A 25,106-nucleotide genomic window follows, 5' to 3' on the forward strand; every position below is an offset into this window, starting at 1 on the left:
TGGTATGGCAAAAATGTCAAAACCGCATAGCATGTCATGTCAGGACACATCATTGCTTTGAAAGTTTTCAGTTATGATGTTTTTAAACATTCTATACTATGATGCGTCTCAGCATGCTATGCGGTTTTAAGCTGTTTTTTGACATGCCACATTTTGACATTTCTTACCATACCTGTTATTCAGTTTACTTTCATGAAATTCACTCCAACCACTAGGTGTCTCCCCAATCAGTAAAATTACAGCACTTCCTTTGGGAAAAAAAAATAATAGATCCATTTCCAGCATTGCCTCATGGCCACATCCTCTATATATTTAAGGGATGCAGAGGGTGATTAAGTCACAAACCAATAACAAGCAACTTCCACTTTAGCCTTTGCAGTGATCAAACTTCAGTCCGTGCTGCATAATCTCAGGCAACTGAGTATCTAATAATGCTGTTGGATTGCCTTGAAAATGTGCATCCACTTCCATTTCATATCCTAAATTCTCTCATATTTCTAAGCCACATTTTTCCAAAGTAAGTGCTGTAGTATGACCATAGACTATATCTGAGTATGACTGAGGAGAGACCTCTAGTGGTTTTAGTGAACTTCTCAACAGTAGACTGAAGCATAGGGAAAATATTGAGTATTATTTCCAAAATTCCTGTGTGCTGTAGAATAACTGAGGGGACACCTCCAGTGCTTGTAGTGAATTTCATGACAGTAAACTTAATTAGAAGGAGGATATTGAATAATTTTTCTATTTTAAAAATCCCCCAAATTATTTAAAAGCACATCTTTCGCAACTAAGTGCTGTAGCATGACCACAGGTCGCTGTTTATTTTAAGTTATTTATAAGTGAAAGTCATGACATCAGACTGCACAACAGTGACATTATTGAATGTAATTACTAATAAAAAAAACTCCCTGTATAAATGCAAATGCACATTTTTCCTAAATAAGTGCTGCAGTTAAATCACTGGTAAACCACTGATGTGTGAGGTAAATTTAGTGCTTAAAGTATAAGAATTGAGTAATTGAATATTTTTTGCTCTAAGGTGTTGCACTTTGTAAACGGTCCCTAAGCACTTGCCAATGTAAATTTTCCAACTTAGAGTGTTTTGAAAACCTTTCATTCATGAATTATTGATCCCTGGAGTTTGAATCTGTCAATATCTTCCCAACTATACCCTAGTATCTCTATTCTCATAATTACAAGACAAGGATCTCACAATTACAAGATCAGGATCTCTTCTTTTGAATGCAATGCGGTTCTGTATGGCACATTTTCTTTTAATCTTATTTGTGGCCAAATGTCACAGTAAAAAATTAAAATACACCTGAACCCAACAGAATGTGATATTTTTTTGCACATGTGACATAAATTCCTCAAGTTGTCAGAACATGTGAGAAAAGCAGTGAGCAAGTCACCTGCTCTGCAGACACAGAAGGTTCAAGGTTTGAATCCCAAGTTGGAGCAAATACTGTGCTTTCTGATTAGTTTCACTAAAACACCATGAGTTTCATGTGTGATTTCTTGCAGGGTTGTATCCCCAACAGTGGAATTGTTGTGAGTATTTTTAATTTTGTGGCCTCTCTCTGCCATCTTCGTCAGGGGCTGATTTGAATTCCTGGCCTTAAAGCCCATGGACGGGGGTTAAAGAGGTCATCAGGAAACTACCTGCCCATCTGTTGTAAGCTCTTGTGGCTTAAAGGTCTATATGCCAAATCTTTGCTACATTATGAATTTCCAAACTAAAATTCAAAATCTCCCGTTACATATCCCAAATTTCCAAACAACTCCAGTAATATCCAATATAATCAACGTAGTTAAAAAACAGGATGAATTATGAACCTTATTCAGTTCATAATTCATCCTGTCAAATCCTGCTATGACCTTAAATCAAAATCTGATTTGTTGATTGGTTGAGTGGTTAAGTGATTGTCTCTCAGTGCAAAGGTTAAGAAATCACTTCTCACTCACGCCATGAATCTTTGCATAGTCCATAAGAACTTTTGACACTTCGCATAGTGGCACGATTTTACGAAAAGGTAAAAGTTCAATACAAATAACATCAAGAGTTTTGCCTCGTCTATTAAAAAGGTAACAAGCATTCAAATGCGTGCTATCTCCTCGGACCCCTAAAAACACTCAAAATGTTTGGTATAAAAATGTTTATTTATTCTATTTGATTTAGCAGCCACAAACAAAATAAAACAAATGGAATGAACAATTAATTTAACAGCAGGCACTTTTCACAGCCCAAACAGGTTTGCCGCTTCAAAGTCACAGTGCCATATATGCAAACAATAACAAAGGGAACCTATTTTAAAATTTGCTTAGGTTCTCTAAGAGGTTTTAAGTATAACAAATTGCAGAAATGCTAACAGAAAAGTAAATAGCAGAGTCAAGTAAGTCCTTTGCTATTTGTATAATGCATTTAAAGCTTTGCATTTCCCTTCTTACTTTTTAATTTGAATCACTTTGAATGTGTTTAGGATTTTTCTGATTCTGAACTGATAAACAGAAAAAATAGGATTATTTCAAAGCTGGCAGGTATCCACACACTTACCGAAATCTAATTCAAGTATCTTAATAAAAAAAGCGAATAACATTTTATAGATCATATGGAGGAAAGATCAGTTTTGTCTTATCACATAAAACATTGACTTTAAATGCACAACTATGTCAAAAGGTCCAACAAATGGTTAGTGAACATCCAAAAAAACACCAAGATCTTCTGTCATTATAGAAAGACCAAGTCTCTAAGTATCCCCTGCAGTCCAGTAAGGTAATTCAATGCAGAGAGGAAACGATATGAAACAACTGGAAAATCTACCAAAGGTTTGGAACAAATCTGAGCTTTTTGGCCAGCAAACTAAATGCTCCATATGGCATGAGCCAAGCACTGCACATGAGGAGAAACACACCATCTCCGCCATGAAGGCTAACAGTGGCAGGACCATAATGTTGAGGTGCTTCTCTACAGCAAAGCCTGTGAGCTTGGACGGGGCAAAGGTTCATCGATACAGAAAACTGCAAAAAAAAAACAACAACTCTGGATTTTTTTTTTTCAGGCAGGACCAACCCAAACAGAAAGCGTGATGGGCACTTCTGCGCACTCACATTCCCAATGTAACTCTACAGTGGAGTGCTACAAAATTTGGAGAGGAGTGTTGTGTCCTCATGTGCAGAACTAATAAAGCCTTATCCACATACAGTGGATTCAAGGTTGAAAGTTTTGGATACTAGTTGCAATTGTTTTCAGTGTATTGCATTAAGTGTGAGAATTAAGACAATATTGTGTTACCGCTATATGGTTGTTGTACAAGTTGACATTGTCAAAACTACTTCCTTACTCGTTCTTCCTACCCATCTGAAAACAACCCGGGGTCATGGTCTCATATGCTGGTCTAGTCTCAGTCGGAAAAGACGTGCAGGCGCCCTGAAGCATTGCCGCCCAGTAAGGCATTCCTTGTGGGGTGGAAAGCAGTGACGGACAGCACTGTGTTGAGGTTCTCACCATCTATAAAGGAGTGCTGGCGCTGGCCGCTTTCGTGGAACACCTGCACCTTGCGAGGCCTTTCCATGCACCCCACCACAAAGCAGTCTTCCTGTTTGGGGTCCCACACCGCTGAGAGTTTGCTCAGCCAGCGGCCTGTGTGCATGTCGTGTCTGAACATGAAGATTGATAAGACAGGTTGTGTTCAGGTTACTCGAGTCTCGACATACAGAGAGGAGACAAAAGAACAGGAAAGCACAAAGTTGGTGGAAAAACTATGCATGTACCTTATGGATGTCAGCAAGGGAGATTTGGTAGTCATTGCAGATGTGTCATACACCCTGTCAAAAGAGTTTAGGATAGACATTGAGCTGGAGAGTAACCTACAGTAAGGATAACAAAATTAATCAAAGTGCTAAGGCAGCTTCACCTTATGTGGTTATCCATGCAGGAGGTGAGAACTCTGTTGCCTGTACGAGGGGAGAAATAAGCACTGGTTATGCTTAAAGAGTGGCCGTTCAGCTGGGAGACCACCGGACTTTTGGTCTTCTGCAGGCATCGGCTGTCGTAAATGTTCACTACCCTGCAGACGAGTTCAAAACATCAATTTAGCACAAGACAAACTGACACAAGAGAGAAATGTGGATCAAATATTCTTTCTAAATAATATGAAGAATCAGACATACTTGCTTTCTGCAACAGCAAAGTACTGTTTCTGTACAGGGTGGACGCTAACACAACGCAGAGTCTTGGGGTCCAGTGAGTGGAGGGACTCATGGGAGTTTCTGCAGAAAAAGGTGATACCGGAGCAGCACGTTTATGAAATGTTAATTGGCAAAGCATTTCAAATTGTTCACCCCTACATTTATTCTTCAACAACATGGTCATCATCATCATCCACAATGATTCGTTACCCTGGCGTGCGCCTGTCGACGATGGCAACCTCTCCCCACCAGTTCCCCACCACTAGTGTCGAACAGTCATGTGACATGAAATCAAATGTTTTCAGTCCATCCTCAATGTCATACACCTACAACAATGCAAACACAGGCTGACATCAACTAGTGAAGAGGTGCTTATATTTTTTAGCTCTTTAAAACTTTCACATGCAGGTGGTTTACCTTACAACATGAATAAAATGAATGTTGATCATTTCATTGAACAAAAGTTATCTTACATCATCAAAGACGGCCTTCTCTACATCCATGCAGCGGAGCGATCCGTCATAGCTGAGGCTCAGCAGGTGGGTGGGATGAGCCCTGGAGAACGCCATGCAGCTCACTGGACGACAGTGAGGCTCAAAGAGTAGAACGCCATCATCTCCCCAATCGCTCCCCTGAGGGAATTCACACATGCAAGATGAAAACTTAGTGTTTTCCTGTGTAGGTAATACTAAAGCACTGTGACTTTTGAAAGGACATATATGTGTGTCCACTGAACGATGTTTTGCTTCCATGAATGAATAGAACAAAATCAAAGGCAGTAAACTTTTGGATGGTGAAGAAGGTCAACATGTAGTGCGCTAAAACTTCCCAGAAACCAGTTCCAACACACCACTGAAAAGCCTCACATTTTACAATTAATAGAAACACAACTCCAATAGCATTTTCATGGACATCTGTTTAAGTTTACTCAGGTGTTAACAATTGGCTCTTCCCAGCTGATAAAGTGCAGCAAGATCAGTCAATAAGAGCTTTTTTTGGAGTCCTCCAGTGGTCACTTATCAATATACAACATCATTAAGAAGGCAGAAGAAACGCACCAGCTTCCAGAGTCCAACTTTCCCCCACTTGTCTCCAGTGGCCATTAACAGGCTGCTGCTGCACGGGTGGAAGGCAGCAGAGAAGATGCGATCCTTCACCACTTTGGCCACTCTGTCGTCGGTTATCTTCATGTTCTTAAGGGCTGAGCGGTAACTGCGTAAAGACACCAGTGTCAGTTTTCGTGTGCCTTTATGAACGCTTTGAACTGTTTGCAAAAATGTGGATGTGAAGGGGAAAGGAACATGGCCTCAGGGGTGGAGCAGTCAGCTCTTTAGAAGCTGAAATGTCAGAGGCAAAAGTTAAAATCTTACTCTTTCAGATCAAGTGCCGTCTTTCTTTCTTCTGTTGAATCCTATGAAAAGAAAAGCAGTTTTTAGATTAACTAATTGATTCAGGAGCAGCATGAGCAAACTTTTAATATTAAAATAAACGTTTAATATTTTTCTGTGTTCTTAGGGCAAAACAGTGAAAAACTTTATAGCACAGCATGTATTTGCAGTTTAAGGAGAAAAAAAATAAACATTTAAAAAGAAATACTATGTAATGACAAAATGAAACATTTTAATATCCCCAAAACACCATTCTTACCTCAGAGCAGAGCTCAAGAAGTTGTGAGGGCAGCTTGCTTCCCTCTTCCATGTTGAGTGGATCCATGTGCAGAGGGCCAGGAGGCTTCTTGAGTTTCTGGATTGGCTTTCAAACAAGTCAAGAAACTCAAGTGAGTAACAAAAGCAGGACATAAAGAAAAAAAAGAAAGAAATGCTTATGCCTATGAGACAAAGAGCAGTGGAGCGGCATGAGGTGAGGCATCATAGATACTGTGCATTGTTAGGTTATGTGCATGTAGATACCTCGTCATAGATCAGGTTTCCCCTGGGTTCAGGAGGAAGCGTCAAGACTTCTGCCTCTTTGTTTTGGAGACGTAGGGACTTGCGAGGTGGCAGCACTTCTTTTACAGCAGCCTGTGACCTGCACCACAGAAAGTCAGCACTAAGCCACGTTTCAATCAAAGGCTTTCGGTGTAGTACCTTCGGACCATCTGCGGAAAGGTACCAAGACCCTAGATCTGTGTAGCTTTCCACCACAGACAGTACTCTTACATTTCTCCAAGATAGCATTCCACCTTAAAAGTTGCCAGCAGTCGACACAGTTTTTTTTCTCTGTCTACAACTGTTGCTAGAGGATGCAAAACATCCTTCATTTTATAGTTCGAGTTTACTAATGTCTGAAAAAGTTGTCACGGTATGTAGAGTGGTTAAAACCAGCCTCAGCTCAGTCCTGAGCACAGAGTACCGATTCTCTACTGACCAATAAGCGGACTGCAGCGTTTCTGGCTCCGCCTTTTAGTTCCAGATCTGTGTGCTAGGTGCCCCGAGCAGAGGGGTTAAGAAAAATGGGACAGTTTCACAGGCACTAAAGGTACCATCCACAACTTTTCACAATGAAGAGACAAAAAATGTGTACCAAACTGAACTGAGCCACACGGACCTGCTGATTGAAACACCCCTTTACACTGACATCAAAAAGACAGAGCTAATCTCTAAGTACTGGAAATCAATTTGTACGTATGAAATCAGGAAAAAAAGGCAAATGCTCATATTTGTAAAGATGCAACAAGATACAATATTTTTGCTTAATTTTTTTTAACCAATCAAATTGAGTTTAAGAGGTATTGGCATTACTTACACTTCATACTCTTCTCTAATCTTGTTTATATCAAACTATAAAAGATGTACATATCTTAACTTAGGTCATTAAAAGTCATTTTGATCAGAAATTATTGATACCCTTAATCAAAAGCTCAGTAGTAACACTTTGGCGGCCAACTTTACCTCATGAGACCCCTCTGCGATGGCTTTGGCCGTGCCAACTGCTTTAACTCCGTGGTTGCCTTTTGACAGAGAAAGAAATAATTAATACCCATTTTACCTGTTTAGAGACTACAAGAGGAATAAATCACAAGAGCCGTGGTGGAATAAGTGCATACAATTGTGCAAAATACATACAAAAAAACATCCCATATTTTCATTTTCTGCATGCCAAAAAATGTATCTAGTTCATTTGGACTGTTGGAGGGGTGTGACGTAGCACTGACTTCATTTGGATGACAGATTGAATTCACATTTATCGTATAATAATCAATGTTATCGATATTGATAAATACCATTCAAGACATGAAAGATATGTTTTTTTATCACACATCAGTACTACTTCTTTTCTTGTGTGTTAAATGTTTGTATGTTTGTTTGGATTAATGACCAGTTCAATATTTTTCTGGTTGACTTCTGGTTTGTGTAGCTATTCTCATTTTACTTAGATGGTATTCGGACTATATATTTATTGAAAACTGGGCTAAGAATAAATTTAGGTTGCGAGAGATTCACGTTAGTAAATAACCTCCGGCCGTGAAGCCAAGTATCACTGGATTTATGGGAGAAAGATCAATCCATGTGGCTCATACTGCCCCACCCATGTGCCTACCTGGAGTAAGTTGATAGAAGACAGAAATGCTTGGTTCTGTCTGATGTTCTCCAGACGCTCCAGTTCATATGATGAGAGTCCTCCATATTCATCCTGTGTTACGCAAAGATATGGCACTGACACTCTGGAAAAACTTTCAATATTTAACATGGATGAACAGTGTATTTTTCATACTTACAGATGTACATTGTACATCACTGTTTTCAACATCCTCATCCTCCTCTTTCTTCTTCTTAATGTCCTTCCTGCTTTTCTTGCTGTTTCTGTTCATGGTTGTTCTCTAATAAGAAAATATGGGCATATTAAAAAAGAGGAAAAAAATAGGGTTGCACAATATATTGTGTTTTAGTCATTATGATATCTACTTCAATGACAAACACCTCACAAAAAACTATTGCACAATTTTTTAGTTAGTTGAAAGAGAATATCAGTAGAAAACTGCGTTAGAAATGTTAACTTTTTCATTATCGGCGCCTGTTCTGTTCAAAGTTCAAACTGTTCAATGACAGAATGTTAACAGTAACTTTCTTTCATTCTTTTTGAATTCAGCAACTTGGTTTATTTTAACAGTATACTGGAAGCAGAAGAAAGGTAAAACAAGCACACTGAAGTATCTGTTTATTAAGGGTGCAAATCAAAAGCTTCTTTAGGATATGATATTTTATCAATTCTCTAGGCAGCGATACGATATTTGCTGATATCTGCCATGATATGATTTTGATTTGGTTCCAGGACCTGCAATCTGAGATATGAGACAGTACATCAGTAAATATCCTCAGTGTCTTTTTATTGGGTGCTTGCCATTAAAAGCCTTGCGCTAGGCCGCTATCACTGTTTGAATGTTTAGAAAGGAGGTATGCTTCGGAAATGGTGACATAGATGTGCCATGAGGATTTTAAAAATGAAGGAATATTTTAAAGCCGACAATATGTGTCAATGTTTTCACTTTGAATCTATGATATTGGATTACTGTATCAATCCAGATCGATGTTTCATTTCACCATTATTATTTTTTGCAAGAAATATTGCAATATTTAACAATGTTATCACATGTTTTCCTTATATTGTGCAACACAAGAGATCAGTATATGCGGACTACTACTACTTTTCATACATGCTGCAGCAAAATTCAAAGATATGTAGTGAATGAAAGCAAGATGTTCATTAGGTTGTGCAGTGTTGTTAATACTTACAGATGAGCGCTCCACATCACTGCTTTCAACATCCTCCTCTTCCTTCTTTACCTCTCGGTTCTTCTGGCTGTTTTTGTCATTGTGCTTTGTTGTTCTCTGTCAGCAATATTTGGGCATATTAACGGAAATAAGACAAAGCCATGTACGAATTAAGAATATTTGTGACTATTTGACATGCACACAGTTTTGTACATGTGGAAATAAAATCCTCAAATCAGTGTGTGACACACAGTGTCCATGTTTCACTGTGCAGGGTTGTTCACACTCACAGATATACGCTCCACATCACTGTTCTCAACATCCTCCTTCTTGATCTCTTTCTTGATCTCCTTTGTGTTAGTCTGGCTGTGTGGGCCATTGTGTGTTGTTGTTCTCTGTGGAGAAAATGTGGGCAAATTAACAGAAACAACACAAAAAAACCCGTGTGTGATACTTGTTTCTACGTGTTCCTTTAATGTCTCTTACTCTTTTCTTGCTGGCTATTTCAGCCTCAGGTGAGTACTGGAGGCGTTTAGGTGCCAGGGCATTTCGTGAGGATCTTCGGACTGGTCCCTCGAGATGCACAGGGGTCATTTCCTGTAAAATATGCATTAATACAATAACTAACGAGAAAATAATGCGCTATTCAACTTATGCACAGAAGCACAAACTTGACGAATCTCTCAAACAATTACGCCTAATATAATGATTGCTGGTGTCTACCTTACTAACTTAATGACCTCACGGTACTTTCCTAAACTTGGATTTTGATTTTCAGCAGCCAGTTTACACAAATACATGATGTGAAAGTACTGTAAACTTCAGCAACTCACCTTTAACTGTACCTGCACAACAGCTTCGGGTTTTGCTCGTTTTCCCTCCATAATTGTGCTCTTTTATCAATACGTATAAACTATTTCTTCGAGAATAAGGCGATAAATGTCCACTTCACGCTGGTGTCTGTGTTGATAATTGAATAACTAGGAAGAAGGTAATTCGCGCCACATGCCAGAAATGTTTTGTAACTAGCCCCACCTCCTTTGTTGTGAAACAGAGTCCGAGCAGCTGATTGGTTGATATTATTACGTCATCGCAAAAAGGGGCTGTTCACTGAAGCCAAGAGCCAATGAGCAGCTTTGTGCTTTGATTGACACCTCAGCTCCTGCGTTCGGCTTCAGCTTGTTCCACAGAGCCAACATCGCCACCATCAGGCTGAAGTGGGCAGCAGACAGGAGGATGATATAACGGCGAAAAAAAAGAAAAGAAAAGAAAAGAAAAGAAACGAAACGAAAAGAAAAGAAGATACTTAAACATTTACTCTTTGAAACCTGAAATGACATCATTTTTTTTCCTGCATTCAATGGTCTTTCAGAAGTATTTTAATACTTAAATAATGACAACTGAGCAAATTGGTTTGATTTCTTCCGAAAACATGGGAAACAAAGCACTGAACAATTTTGCAAAAAATGTTGTGCAAATTGCAAGAAATTAGTAGATTTTGATTTTTTTACAGGCTAGGGAAAAATGTCCAGAATGCAATAATCATAATTATCATAATTATATATTTAAAATTTGGTTTTTCCTTCTTGCTTATATTCAGATCATTCTTTTGTAACACTTGATTAATTTCTTGCAAATATTTGGGTCATTCCTTGTTAAGTTGCTCATTGCCTTTTTCCCATGTTTTTGGAATAAATTAAGCTGTGCTCAGATTTTAAAGGGTTGACTGAAAAAATACTACCATTTTCCCATGCTAAGTTAAAATAAAATAAAGAATAGTCAGTCTCCTCTGTAGACAAACACACTCCTACAAAATAAGAAAAATGTCATCAGGAATGTAGATAATATATGAAAAGATCCATGAGCATACGAGTAAAATGTTTATTAACAAAACATTACAAACAGAAACAAGCTATTGCTTGACATCTGAACTGCCTCCTTGATGGGCCTTTGGTGCATGACCGTCTCTAAAGTTTGTTAAGTGAAGCAAAGAGGCAGCCGTCCCTATCTTTGAAGACATTCAGAGATATTTTACACACTTGATTTTGTTGTTATGGAGCCATAAAGAGGCCACTCACTGAAAACTAAGTCAATTACCCATGAAGGATCTGCAATAACATGATCACATTCATGTACAGGGATGTCTTTTGCTCAGTGTAACATCATGCATGTCGCATAACTGATTATATGAACAGTGTTGGTACATGGAAAGGTGGCTGCTTTTTTCTGTTTTCTTAAAAAAGTACTGCATGGTTCAAGCATCTGTACAGACATACTTTATACGACTAAATACATTTTCTCTGTGTTGTCATTTACAACAGTGATTGTTTCAATGAGCTTCACAACATCCACATTATCAAAGAAATAAAGATAATAAGTAAAAACTTTCAACCTTAAAACAAGAATCAGCAATCATAGTTACCTAAAAAGAAATTAAAAGCATCGTATAGCAAATTTGAGATTGTGACACGTGATGATTTTTTTTAGATTATACTGTTCATGTTGTTGAGAAATCAAACTCCATGTTTGCTGTGGTGAACTTTTCCTGAGTTGTTTCAGTCCTCTACTTTGTTGCCATGTCACTCGTCAAACTAAAGGTAGAGGGTAGGAAGAGCACGCAGCCAGTCCGCACATGTTTTTTTCTCGCTCTATCAAAAAATATCTGAAGGAATAAAAATAAAAGTTTAGATCAATGAAAGCTGTAACAAGTCATTTCACTGAAACACAAACACACACAGACTATATTTACCCATCCATGCCCCAGGCGGTGCCCCAAGAGTTCTTCACAATCCAATATGGCATACCGGTCTCTTCAACACCGTAACCCACAGCCAGGACTGCATGATTCACCATGTCTGCTGTGTTTTTACACTGGGTGCTAAACAGACAAAAATGATGCTTTTAGATCAACAGAGTACATGTCTTTTGGAGGACGAGTGGGCTGCAGTCCTCATTCAATATCTTGTTACATCCTGCCTGAGCACAGATGTGTTTTCTATCCATTTCTGTAGATATTTTTATGCCTGTTCAAGACGGAGGCATGAAAAAGAGAAACACATGCACAGTTTTGATAGAGGACAGAAAGTTGAGTGTTGTAAATCACAAAGCACCATAACTTATGAGCCATCTGACCATCACAGTGGTCAACACATTAATAGCTTCTTATTTGGGACGGACTTGTGCCAAGCCAGCTGCCAGCACACTAAAACTTGGCAGCCGTTTATTCAGGTCCCTACACAGATCTGACTCTGGTGGACAAAGAAGGCAAAACTCTGAAATATGCGTTCTGCTTTAATGTAGCAGATTTCGGTCACATCCAGCCAACAGCCATCAAATAAGATTTCCATGGCAGCCTTGTTGGTTCCATAATCCTCTTTCATGATTAAATAACTTCTGTGCAGTTGGATTATTGGACAAAAATCTCATTATTGTATTACAAATATTTCCATAGTGCAAAAGGGACAGAAACAACAAGCTGCACAGAGTCCTCAGAACTTTTCCCACCACACGTTATTTCTGAACAACATTTAATACAAGGGTTGCAGCTGCATCAGATTTTCACAGTAGGATAACTATCTCCTAAAATATCGGGATGTCACGGTTTCATGGTATTACGGAATTATTACAACTATCTGTTAACCCTTTGTAAAAAAAAAAGTTACCAAAAATTTAAAAAATAAAAGCAAACCAGAAAGTGACTGGAAATAAGTGCATTCAAAATATATGTATACTTTTATTTATGTAACATAACTTCTAATATATATAATAATAACTTCTTGCAATATGTGCCCCCCCCAAACCAAGAAACCAAACCAATTTGCTCTGGTTATCAAAGGGTTAAATAGCTTGTGAGAGGCATCTCGACACAGCATAAGAAAACTTATGTTAAACAAGGTTTTAAAGGTTAAAATGATCCTTAAAGGGCTGAAAACTGGACTTTTTTTCAGTTAAGCATTTCATTTATATAATTAAAACTTGAATTTCTTAAAATGAAAGTATATTTAAAAAGTCTCCCTTTGGAAATAAATGTGAGATTCTCCTTCCTTAGATAAGCAAATGTACATGGTATGATAACCCTCATTTTTCCCACCACAGTACAACTGAAACCGGTATATTGCTGCAACCCTTGTCAGTACAAAAGTGCTTGTGGATTTACTGAGGTCTATAGCTTACCTGGTGTAAACACCTTCTTTGTAGTGCATAAAATCAGCCGTGACCTCAAAACCAAAGGACACAGGGTTGAGCCGAGCCACAGCATCAACCATGGCCTTTTCATCATACTGTGAACAAATGTCCAGAAATTCAAATACAAAAACGGTAAAGTTGTACTGTAAGTAAAATGTTGGCATTCGAGTATTTCAGACAGTAATTGTAAGTATTCACAACAGTAGCAAAATGTTATTAGAATTGAATTTGCCTAAACTACAATAGCTGCTTCTCTTTTTTCCTCTTGCCAGGTTTTCCAGCAAAGACATGGTTAACTGAACCTGATTTGAAACACTATGTCCAAGCAGTTTTTTCTTTAAAGACACTTGTACAGTTTCTTGCACAATATAGACTATATACTCACACTTGTTATATTGACAACATCCAGGACGAAAGCAGCTGCTAGCGCAGGCTCAAAATGGCAAGTGTCATCCTGATAAAGGAAGGACAAAAACGCATACATTTAGAATTTATTTTACATAAAAAACACGAGGAGACTCATGAAAAGTCTTACATGGCCTTTGTAGGGATAGTCCTCCTCTGTCATAAGACCGTTGTTGTATTTGACGTACTCAAATGCCTGGCTGGGGAGGCCGCTGAAACAAACCAAGTAATGTTTAATGGGCTGAAGCCTAAATCACAAGTATTATTGTTATTACTGTAACTTATAATGTTTCATATAGCTATAACTATTTCTACTGTTTCTTACCCCATGCATCCATGATTGTTGAAGTCTTTGGCACAGTCGATCAGCTGTTGCTCAGACTGCAACAGAAAACAAACTTTGTAAAGCTTTAATTCAGAGTAATGGTGCTGTATTGCAGCTAATACTACTACAGTGAAAGAACCAGATTTCTTCTGAAAGTAAGGCAGACTCACTGTATTCTGGGCATCACGGTATGCCAGACACTTGACCATTTGACATTGACAATTATTTAATGAAATACTCCCAGGTCACAAATCAAATTTATGTCTTTCCGCCTTTTAATTTTTGACCATCCAAGAAGCATCAACTTCATTCATTAGAGAGAAATCACGATGAGTTTCCAATGGACGCCCGCAGTTGCACGAATAAGGTAGGGGGGAGGATTTTGTAACCAGAGCCTCTGGGAAGGGGAAGTCTGAAGTACTATTTTTACTGTGATTTTAAACACGATAAGCACAAACAAGTCTTAAAATGGTCATGGGGTGTTTTAGGTCTTGTCTTTTATAAACTTATTCCACCTTATATAACAAAAATGTACAAATTCAGAAGTAACATTACTCTGCCATACAAGACAGATCCCTGTCAAAAAATAGAGAAAGACTGTGTAAATATTTTGAAATAACAAACTGTATTCACTGACATTTGATTAAAAATAAAATAAATACTTTTAGAGCATTTAAAATGTCTGCTATCCGTGAGCTGAAATTGCCATATGTCCAGAATACTGAGGTTTCACAGTAGTCCAGACACCATCTCATGAAGTTTTTACAGGATTTCTCTTGATCGATTGCTCCAAAAGGCACCAATCAAACTAGTTTTGACTCATAAGACCCTCCCACAGAGACAAGGCATGCTATCAAGCTTCCGTGTGCATGTTTTAAGGCAGCAAAGTGAATTTACCGCCACAAGTATCCACAATACAGTCAATCTGTGTTACGTCTTTTAAATCTTCCTTGTGAGAAAGCAGATTCCAAATCCTCAGCACAGGTATAATCTGAAGTGCCACCAGCATGAATGAGTTTGAGTGGTGCTGAATAACAGTCAGACAGATGTTACCAGAGGTATCAGCTTCCCGGTAGCGATAGCATTCACCGACTCCAAACAGCCGGTGGTAGAGAAGGTCCAGCAGCTTCCACAGTGACCCTGAAGACGCAGCACAACATCACTCTAACAACTGGTTTTTGACTTAAGTTAAACAGCACTCCACTCATTTCTCACATGAAGGTCAATTGCGTAAAGTTAGAGAAAATGACCCCGATGGTGTCATTATTTCGGTTTTGCCTTTAAGACTACACATTCACAAAAGAAAGCTTGTGTTAGTAATCTGGTGTACGGGGATATATAAAACATGGATATTTCTCGAAATCTGTCTCTAACAAGTTCCCCAATTTTATCTATGGCATTTAAAAGAAGTGACAATACAGTCCATATTTTTCTGCTGTCTTTGTCAGTTCATCATGCTGATTTAATCTCAAATAATCAAGTCACACATAATGTAACAATGTTTGATTCGATTAATGCAACTTCTGTAATTGTATATTAAAAACAAGTCATGATGACTGCTGATGAACAAAACTGCACTTTCAGGTTAGTCTCTATTCTGATTAATGAAGAAACACAGTGGCTGCATATGTGTTGTTGGGGAAGAAAAAAATGCAGATATTTCATTCTAAATTTAGAGATGAAAAGGTCTGTTTGTCATATGAGATGATATCTTCAGTCAATCAGAATTCTGTTTGACTTTAGATATCTTTTAATGTGATAAACTGATCTTTTCACATGATTTTCAGGTTGTTCTGGTTGACTCTAGGTACTGTTCACTAGGTTTTCATCTGAAACGTCACTTCGGTGGTAATTACAATATTCATTGTATTATCTCTTGTCCAGCACCTACCTCTTTTTTGTTGTCTAAATGTGTGTGCTTTTTAGAATTTTTTGCATAGGTTTTGTTGAAAAATACTCAGTCAAATAAGGTTCTATTTTCCACTACAAACTTGTGGTGAACGTAATACATATTATTGGATTAATGTCTTTGACCGCATTTCTGTCATACTGATATTCCCTCAAAATGGTAGGCTAGTGATGTTTTTTTTTCCCACTGTTCACCCCCATATCTAGATACCTGGCTCTTCACAGGAGTCACAACGTTGCCCCTCATCCTCCAGTCTACAAACTCAGGATAAGGACCAGCTCTGCTGACATGACCCCCCGAAGTAGCTGAGCAGTTCTACAAGAGACCAGAATCAAAAGACTGCAGTTTGTTAGTATGTGTAATAAAGCACCAGCTGCAAAATGTGTTATAAGATGTATCATACCTGGGGCTCTGTTAAAAGGAATAATTTCCTGAATTCCTCAAACGTCATGTCTGAGAACTGGTTCAGGCCCACTAGATTTGAAAATTAGAGCAATGTGAGAACATGCATGCCTTTCAAGACAATATAGAATAAATCATTTTGAGCTAAAAGTGAGTGCACCTTCTGTGGTTGATAATCGGTAAACTATACATAATGAGACAGGGGTTAATGTCTAACTGTACTGTACTTGTGAACGAGTGATTCCCAGCATTGTGATGATCAATTTCCCTCTTATTTTCGGTGAATACGTGGAGCCGGTGGAAATACTCCTCAGCGTCATATACTTTGTTGTGCTGCACATCAAAAGGAGAAATGTAAGGCATACACACAGGAAATATTTGAGGTTTTAAAAGCTTGTTATCACAGCATTTATGATAAATCAAATCGTAAGGCATTGAAGAATAATTGTTTCAGTAACTTTACATCATAAACATACCTCTGACATCCACTGTTGGAATTGATATTTCTCTGATAGGACAGAAATGAAGCCGTAAGTTAATAAAGCAGCATGATGATCAACATTTCAAAACTACTACTGCTGCACTACAATTTAGAAGGAATAAGTAATTTTCACTCCACTGTATTTTTCTGACAACTGCAGTTATTTTATAGATTTAGATTAAACATACAAAATTTTACATGCACCTTACTATTGGCGATATATGTATATACTGCACCTTACTAGCTAGTTCTTGTATATATCTATATACCTATTTATTTTATATTTGCTTTACATTTGCTTTTTCTGCTATGTTATTTTAGTCCTTGCATATTGCATGCTTTGTATGTGCACTCCTCTAACTTCGTACTGTAACTGCTGCACACCAGCTTCCCTTGGGATGACAAATACCATAGTCTTATCTTGATGATCTTAAAAAAAAGTGCATTTTTGTAGATCAAACTATCAAACGATATTAAATAGGCCAACTTAAAATCAGCTCCACGTCGATAAAGTACAACGTGATACTTACACACTAATGCATTACAATAGTAATTTAATAACCTTTAAGTGTAATGGAGTGTTTCCATCATGCATTATTGCTACTTTTACTTCCGAAAATGCTTGAAAAAAACATCTCCTTGTAGCCAATGAAACTGTGACTGCTGTTTGTGTGAGCTGCACACGGTGTCAACGTTTGCTGTTGTATTGTCTGTCTCAGTTTCAGCGACATGTTACCGTAAGGCACCGACGATTAACGCTTAGCGCACGAACAAATACAAACGATAAAAAACGGCACGAGTGTTAACCCACCTTGAGGTAAAATGACCGGTGCTGAGTGAACTAAGATGAACACGGTGGTGATGAACCAAACTACAACGAGCGCCATACTTTCCCCGGTACACTCAACAAGCTGTGAGAGCGTCACATGAGTCGGCTTGTTTTTAATGTAACACCCCCTGCCTTTGTCCCCCCTCTTCGAGCTTCCCCCAGCAAAGCTACAAACGCAGTTTCTGGGCTAAGGGACTGTTCGTTATTTATGAGAAGTGATTGGGCGGTGAAAGACAGGAGAGGCATGTCAATTAATATTTTTAAGCACCGGGGAGGGATTTATGGTTTATATTTTGGTTTAGGGGAAGGATATATAACTTCATGCTTCTTTTTTTTCCATTTAAATAACTTCAAAAAGCCTAAATTATCATTGGATTTTCACATTTCTGACAGTCCTTGAACACACCATGTGCGATGAACCCTTCTGTCAGGAAATATGATAAAATCTAAGCTTTAACCATATGAAACCTGAGGAGAGTGCCTTAAAAACACACACACACACACACACACACACACACACACACACACACACAAAAGGAACATGAGAAAAAGGCAATGTGAAACTTGAAAAATTATCCAAAATTAAAAACAAATTAAAAAAGTACAAGAAAATGGTCTAAAGATGATTAATTAAAAGTTTAAAAAACAAAAACAAACAAGGAAATGACCAGAAAATAATAATAATAATAATAATTCTTTAGAATATTTTTGAATAGCCTGTGTAGATATAACTCTAAATGTAGTTTTTGGACATTTTTCCAAATCTACTAATTTCCTGCGATTTTAACATTTCTTGCCAAGTTGCTCATTGCTTCATGTTTTCCAGATATTTTCATCACAATCACTTCATTCCACATCTCGTTCAAAATTTCACCAAAACATACATCTTGAACCATAGAAATAGGGGGAGAGTCATGAAGTTTTCCCCCAGTCACTCACTCAGAGACAATGAGGGCAAAATATCTGTAGCTCAGGGGAAGGTCAAGACAATAAATAATACACATAATAAATCATAAATAATAAGTCACACCCCCTCCTCTGATTGCCAGCACACAGTAACCAAATGCAGCTCGCTCGGTGTACAGTGCCAAACAAACCTGGCAGCCATGAAGACACTTCTCCCCCTGAGAAAGAATAGATTTATTAACAAGAGGTAATCAGGAAAGAATACACTTTTATACAAAACTGGAAATACTACTCAAGCTATTGAAATAGACTGAAAGATAATTCTCATACCACTGGGTATTGCTCACTGCAAACATTTGATGTGCCTGTTTGAGGGTAAAGATTCATGTGCAAGGGTGGGGTTTAAATACAGTACACATACTGTTCTAGATATAGATTTGATTTGAACACGTGAAAGTGGTACATGCCTGCCACTTAAGCTTTAGGTGTTTTTCTATACAAAGCCTGTAAAAAATACCTATAAATATTCCAAGAATAAGCACAATATTACTACTGTATAGTTCCTGCTAACACATTAGACAGGATACAGAATGTGTTACACTTATAAGTTGTTTTCAACATTTGCTTTAAAGTATCATACACAGAAAAGTTATTACAGAGTTGAACGATCATAAGGATAACACATTTCGAGGGATATGTTTTTAACACATTGCACGTTAGGAAATGCATCAGACTGCCTGTACACAATATTGTACACAGCAAATATTTCTGCTTCATTGGCAAATCGTAGAACAAAATAGTTTACATACTTTTGTGGTATATAATCCATTTCATGATTAAGGCAAAACCATAATGCACTGGCCAAAGAGGATTAACCATAAAAACTATGCTCTGACTGTCTGAGTGTAGAAGCTGGGAATTTAACTTCCTGAAGTGGCTCAAGATTGGTTACCTCTGCTACATACACTGCCCGGTGCTTATACTGTATATACAACATGTTGCCCACCAGGGGAGTAAAGTGATAATAAGCAAAGCATAAAAACCCATCTCTCCAAACTGAAAACACGTGTCCCGGCTCAATCAGAAATCAGCAGGTACTCTTGTTTCAGTTTGAATCTCAACACTCCAAAATCTCTCTGTCATTCAGTGGCTACATAAAACATCAGAGCACATGATTCAACTTTAGCCACCACAGCGGTCCCACTTTTCACCCCTTGTATTTCTCTGAGAGACAAAAAAAGTAGGTTTGAATCCTTTAGATTTTTTTTTCTCAAATCACACCCCATTTTTTATAAAATCTTTTATCCACTTTGTTTTTTGTAATATTCATTCCACATATTTAAATTCAATAATTAGCTGTTTTAGTGGCGGAGTCCACCATTGCTGCACTGAATTTAAATCAACGAGGATGGAAATTTTAAGGACTACACAACTTATGTTCCACACTTGAGGGCAAATAGGCTGCTGCACTAATCAGGCAAAATGTTTTGAGTTGTTTCAAGATAACTGCAACTATGTACAGTTCTCTCTCTTTAACATCTGAGCAGAAAAGTGGGAGTCGATCATCATGTGTCAAATGTGACCACCATCTCTCATAAATGAGAGCCTCTTTAATACTGCACGTTCCCAATAGGACATGACTAAATAATCTTGTCTGTAAACTCTCATCTGTTTATTCTGTGGTTGAAAATAACTTTATCATAAAATGGTATTTAAGACGATAAATAACATATAAATACTCTGTAACTATATAAATAAAACCTCTCTGGGCTTCTACTCAGTCTCTAATAACGATTATACACAACAAGTCCATTGGGGAGCACATACTAGAAGGGCACAGCCTACTGTGTCTAATACAAATAATAATATATGTACATTATGATATATTGTTGCCGTACACTCCACCACAGTGGCTGCATCGCCGCCTGGTATGGCAGTTGCACCACCCTCGGCATTACAGAGGACGGTGAAAACTGCTCAGCACATCATCAGGACGAAGCTGCTATTCGTAGAGGACCTCTACACGCAGCAGTGCAGGAAGAAGGCCAACAAAATAATTAGGGACCAAAGCCATAAAGTGTTCTGCTGACGTCAGGCGGCACCGCAGCGTTCAGTCCCACACCACCAAACTTAGGGACAGCTCCATCCCATGCCACGAGACTCTTGAACTTCATCACTATTGTCACATTACCTTTATATATTTTTACTCGCTGTTTTACATCTCTGTATATCTATTTTTCTCATTAAGAAAACACTTTTACTACATCCCAGTTTGTTCAAATACATATTGTTTTCTTTCATATGTTATATATGTTGCAATTTATCCCTATTTTTTAAAAATATCTACTCTATTTTATGTCTCAGATTGCCATTTCGTACTTGCATGATTATATTGTTATAGACATTTAATCAGCATTGTTGGCGGGAACGTGATCTACTATTTTTATGCCAACAACTAACTGCTTCTTTTTAATAGTTGTGCATATGACAATAAGGAGCTTGATCCATATGGGTGTTGAGAGAGAGAGAGAGAGAGAGAGAGAGAGAAAGAGGAAGAGAAAGAGGAAGAGAGAGAAAGAAAAGTCCGCCTCATGATGAAGATTTGGGCTCGATCCTTAGAGACGCGTCGTACAGGCTCTCCTCATCCAGCGCTGTGCTGCTGTCCAGCAAGTACTTTGCAACCTAAAGCAATAATGAACAGACAAAACTCAGAAATGAAAGTCCCATGATGCCATAAAGATTTGGCACAAAAGTTTAGTAGGATGTACACTTTAATAAATTGTAAATGTGATGGAAATAACTCCCACTGAATAGTGTATATATCCTAAAAAAGCGTAAACTACACAATAAAATAATGCAGACAAAGAATAACCTCACCTTTGGTTGATAGTCTATCTTGTATGCCGTTTGCTGAAATTGACGTATTTCTCTAATAATGTGAGATATCTGAAGAGAAAAGAAATAAAAACAATATAAGAAGGAAATATTATAAAGTAGGGATGTCCTGATTGGATCAGAAGGGTTGATATCGGGCTTAATCAATCAATTTTTAACTGATAGTCATTGGTTATTTTGAGTACACGCCCTGTTTACATCTGCCATCACACAGGGGTCTGAAACAGAGAGCATAATTTCCAGGAGATATTCAGGTTTTAATGTGATGCTCCACCTCCAGTAAGTAGTAGCTGATTTTTCTTAAGCTGCTCCTCCACTTTAAGAGGAACTGAATTTTTTGTTGTTCATGTTTAGTTAACTAGTTTGACTATAATGCTGTAATAAGCAGGATTGTGACTGATTTTTATTTGTTGTAGCTGGAAATGATAAAGTTCAGCCATAACGCTACTTTGAAGTAAAACTGAAGAACGCTGGGACTTTATTACTCATTTACAATGTTCTGTACTTTTAATACAGTGCTAGGCTATTAGAGATCTCTAAAGACATTTTAGTTTGTTTACTTGGATATTTTGTTAAAATAAAATATAAAGAAACCCTTAGGCAACGTTGAGACAGACATTTTTTCTTGTACTGCATATCAGAGCTACTAAACTGTCAAGAATATACACTGGATTGATTTTAATAACTTTAAAGTACTTGATGTGTGCACTGTGCAGCTGTCTAATCTAGGCAAATACAAGTACCACATCGGGACCCGTTATCGGCAGATAATCAGTATTAAATGACGCAGATTGGGTTAGGAGGCAAAAAAACTTGATCGGATCATCCCTGATAAAAGGTGCACGTTATCGTGTGTATTTCAGCACTCTAGTGGTTTTCACCATTCTCATCTTTGAGAAGTTGACCAGGTTGTCCTCGGTGTAGTTGGGTGTTCCCTCCTCGATGAAGGCCAGGTCCGTCAGGTACATTCCCAGGTAGGGAACACAGGGGGGGTCACAGCTGAGGACAAAAGGAGGGTGAGACACAGAGTTATAATACAAAGATATAAAGAGGAATAATTTAAACTCCTCCCCCTCAATGCCTGAGAACAGGAAAGTGAAAAGCTTTAGAAACTCACTTCTTTAGAGCTTCTCTCAGGTTTTTGAATCGCCCCTCTGATGACACCAGCTTCTGTAACTTGTCAATCACAGTCTTTGTCTAGAAAATGGATCAAAGTATAACGGTTATTAGCAGGAGCCAAAAATGTAATTCAAATCTTCTCTATTATATTTACTAGGTCTATGACCTGAAGACTGTGCTATTCAAAAGTAACATTATTGACCTCTTTGTATTACTTTCATTTTGCTTCACTTGTAAAATGCTGTTTGATTTTTGATACAAGTCAATCAAAATAGAGAAAGTTTGAAATGCTTATTATGGCTTGAGGAAAACAGCTTATTATAATAATGATAACATTTTATAAGATAAGGTAAGACAAAACATACAATAATAATAATAAACACAACAATGAAAAATAAAAAAATTACCAATGAATCGACAACACCTAAGGTATAATATTGAAGGTATAGCTCGTAATTTTGGGAAAAAAGGCATGTTTGTGCTAAGAGTTAATGGGAATATCAATGCCGTTTTCATATGTATAAACTAAATATGAGGCCAAAATAAGGGGACAGTTTGCTTAACTTAGCATGAACAGGGGGAAACAGCTAGCCTGGCTTTTTCCAAAGGTTAAAAACATCTGCCTATCGGCGCCTCTAATGCTCAGTAAATTAGGACATGATACTGTATCTGGTTGGTTTAATGAACAAACAGCAAAGTGTAAAAATGACAAGTGGTCTTACATGCTGAAAGCATTTTTTGGCTGGGAGCAGTGTCTTCCTCTAACTGTCTGGTTACTAGTCGGGCTGGGTATCGCTTCAAAATTGACGATACAAGTATCAAAACCAGTACCAGTACTCTTAAAGTGATAACGACACCAACAGAGTATTTCATTTATTAAAATGCTCTTTCATTTGATATCCATCGTGAATGGAAGCATTTTGTTGCCTGAAATGTCATTACCATTCCTCCCCATCCAAAAAACTTTTAGACAAATCCATTTTGAAAGTGTTCAGATTATTAAAATATTTATTAACCCTTTGAAACCTGGAGTGACATCACTGAGCAAATTGGTGTGATTTCTTTTAAAAACATGGGGGGAAAAAGCAACAAGCAACTTGATAAGAAATGTTCCACAAATTGCAAGAAATTATTAGATTAGATCTTCAAAATGATGTTACAAAAGTATCATATTTTTTACGCACTTTTCCATGTTATTTCCTCGTCTTTAATTTTTTTTCTTCTTTTAAAAAAAAAATTCAGGTAATTTTTTGGTCATTTCTTCTTTTGTTTCTCATTGCCCTCTTCATATGTATTTGTAACAAAAACAAGGCAATTTGCTCAGGTCTCAAAGGGTTAAACTATTGGGCACACTGAACTGCCAACACCGTCAAATACACTGCAATGGATTTCACCACACCGCAGACTGTATTGGTTGTAGCTGCTTGCAGTCATTGGTTGACGGCGAAACCATACAAATAGTATTTTGCTTTTAATGTGGGTACAAAAAGAATCGAATGCAGATACCATTTGACTGGAAAAGTTTCGATACAACTCAGTACTGGTTCATTTTGAGGTAAGTGCCATTATTTTAAAGGTATCGAGTACTCAGCCGTAGCTGAGTGTTAGTACGCATGTTTAGTATGCAAACATGAGAGTGGTATCCATCTTTCCATTTTAATGCTCTGCAAGAGCGCAAATAAGCGCATTTCCCAAAATGGCAAACTATTCCTTAAGTGCCAGCCAAACTTGGAAATGTCAGAGACCTGCTTGGAGACTTTGAGCCAGGTCTTCTTGAGACGGAAGATGGAGCTGCGGTTGAGCGAGGATGTGATCTCCAGCATGGCATTGTAGTTGTGGAGACAGCGGCAGATGTCAGCTACAGCCACCCATTTCTCGATCACTGCCACTCGCATGTTAACATCGTCCCACTGCAGGATCTCTGTGGCAATCCTGTTGCTGATCTGACAAAAAGAAAAAGAGAAAAATACATGTTGTTGATAATGATCATCTATCTATGTGTAATACACGCAATTTGTATTGGCAATTTTTGGCAGAGTGAGAACATACATCGTTGAAATGCTTGGTTGTTTTCATAATGTAGGGAGTTCTCTCGTTCTTGTCGTTTTTCATCCAGCCTTGACCAAAGAACTCCCTGAGGAAAAACATTTTTTTTCAAATGATCAACAATGAAAAACACACCAACATGCACAATATGTACTTCCCTTCACGCTTCTACTCAGCCTGTATCTTGTTCGTTGTATAGATCTCCTGTGTTTGCACATTTGCTTTAGTGTGTGCATGAACGTGCACATGTGAGTGTGTACACTCACTCGTATGGTATGACCTTGAAGACCAGGTGGTCCAGCAGTGTGAGTTGCTCGGCTATCTCCAGGGCAGAGTGGTTCTCAAATGGCTCAGTCTTACAGTCCTCCATGGCCTGACACACACACACACACACACACACACACAGTAAAAGCATTATCACAACAAAAGCACAAATTATTTCGACAGAACACACAGCAATTTCAAAAAGTAAAAAGGATTTTCTTCATTCAGAAAAGGCTTTGTAATTTTTCTCTCACCATATGAGTGATCTCTTCCAGCGTGACCTGGTTGTCTCCAGGGTCCTCCTGAGTGAGAGTCCTACATACAAAAAGGTAATAGTGCCATTATTTGACAGCTTGGTCCACAATTGACATGACCCGAGTTGACATACATGGACTTGACCTGTCCAAAAGTGCCTAACTTGATCCAGAACACTGTATTAA

The 25,106-nt window shown here is 38.0% G+C and overlaps 3 protein-coding genes across 4 annotated transcripts in view; all 3 read right to left on the reverse strand.

The window, feature by feature from the left end:
• Positions 1 to 2,187: 2,187 nt before the first annotated feature.
• On the reverse strand, positions 2,188 to 9,885 carry wdr76 (WD repeat domain 76). 2 transcript variants are annotated; one of them, XM_042488717.1, is made up of 17 exons: positions 9,746 to 9,885; positions 9,387 to 9,497; positions 9,191 to 9,295; positions 8,922 to 9,017; positions 7,907 to 8,008; positions 7,729 to 7,821; positions 7,080 to 7,138; positions 6,099 to 6,216; positions 5,836 to 5,940; positions 5,559 to 5,599; positions 5,247 to 5,400; positions 4,662 to 4,820; positions 4,399 to 4,514; positions 4,171 to 4,269; positions 3,915 to 4,067; positions 3,772 to 3,825; positions 2,188 to 3,657 (listed from the first exon to the last, which is right to left on the reverse strand). In XM_042488717.1, the coding sequence occupies exons 1-17, from the start codon at positions 9,782 to 9,784 to the stop codon at positions 3,402 to 3,404; spliced, it is 1,860 nt and encodes a 619-aa protein (XP_042344651.1). In that variant the 5' UTR covers positions 9,785 to 9,885; the 3' UTR covers positions 2,188 to 3,401. The 2 variants fall into 2 exon arrangements, with proteins under 2 accessions (XP_042344651.1, XP_042344641.1); XM_042488707.1 differs by having other exon boundaries at positions 9,734 to 9,885.
• An 882-nt stretch (positions 9,886 to 10,767) lies between these two features.
• On the reverse strand, positions 10,768 to 17,528 carry LOC121943753 (pro-cathepsin H-like). The gene is made up of 12 exons (XM_042487362.1): positions 17,419 to 17,528; positions 16,603 to 16,634; positions 16,354 to 16,459; positions 16,128 to 16,198; positions 15,935 to 16,039; positions 14,869 to 14,955; positions 13,816 to 13,871; positions 13,621 to 13,702; positions 13,471 to 13,539; positions 13,074 to 13,180; positions 11,650 to 11,778; positions 10,768 to 11,562 (listed from the first exon to the last, which is right to left on the reverse strand). Exons 1-12 carry the CDS (start codon positions 17,492 to 17,494, stop codon positions 11,487 to 11,489), a joined length of 996 nt encoding a protein of 331 aa, XP_042343296.1. The 5' UTR covers positions 17,495 to 17,528; the 3' UTR covers positions 10,768 to 11,486.
• A 2,103-nt stretch (positions 17,529 to 19,631) lies between these two features.
• LOC121942768 (ras-specific guanine nucleotide-releasing factor 1-like) overlaps positions 19,632 to 25,106 on the reverse strand; it is a 42,355-nt gene continuing 36,880 nt past the window's right edge. The window contains exons 20-27 of the mRNA XM_042486020.1: positions 24,921 to 24,981; positions 24,669 to 24,775; positions 24,406 to 24,490; positions 24,102 to 24,299; positions 22,355 to 22,434; positions 22,119 to 22,236; positions 21,220 to 21,288; positions 19,632 to 21,024 (exon numbers count right to left, since the gene is read on the reverse strand). Coding sequence (XP_042341954.1) covers positions 20,932 to 21,024; positions 21,220 to 21,288; positions 22,119 to 22,236; positions 22,355 to 22,434; positions 24,102 to 24,299; positions 24,406 to 24,490; positions 24,669 to 24,775; positions 24,921 to 24,981 — 811 coding nt within the window. The 3' untranslated portion in view covers positions 19,632 to 20,931. The remainder of the gene's footprint in view (positions 21,025 to 21,219; positions 21,289 to 22,118; positions 22,237 to 22,354; positions 22,435 to 24,101; positions 24,300 to 24,405; positions 24,491 to 24,668; positions 24,776 to 24,920; positions 24,982 to 25,106) is intronic.

Source organism: Plectropomus leopardus, chromosome 1 (assembly GCF_008729295.1).
Source record: "Plectropomus leopardus isolate mb chromosome 1, YSFRI_Pleo_2.0, whole genome shotgun sequence".
NCBI classification, from domain to species: Eukaryota; Metazoa; Chordata; class Actinopteri; order Perciformes; family Serranidae; genus Plectropomus; species Plectropomus leopardus.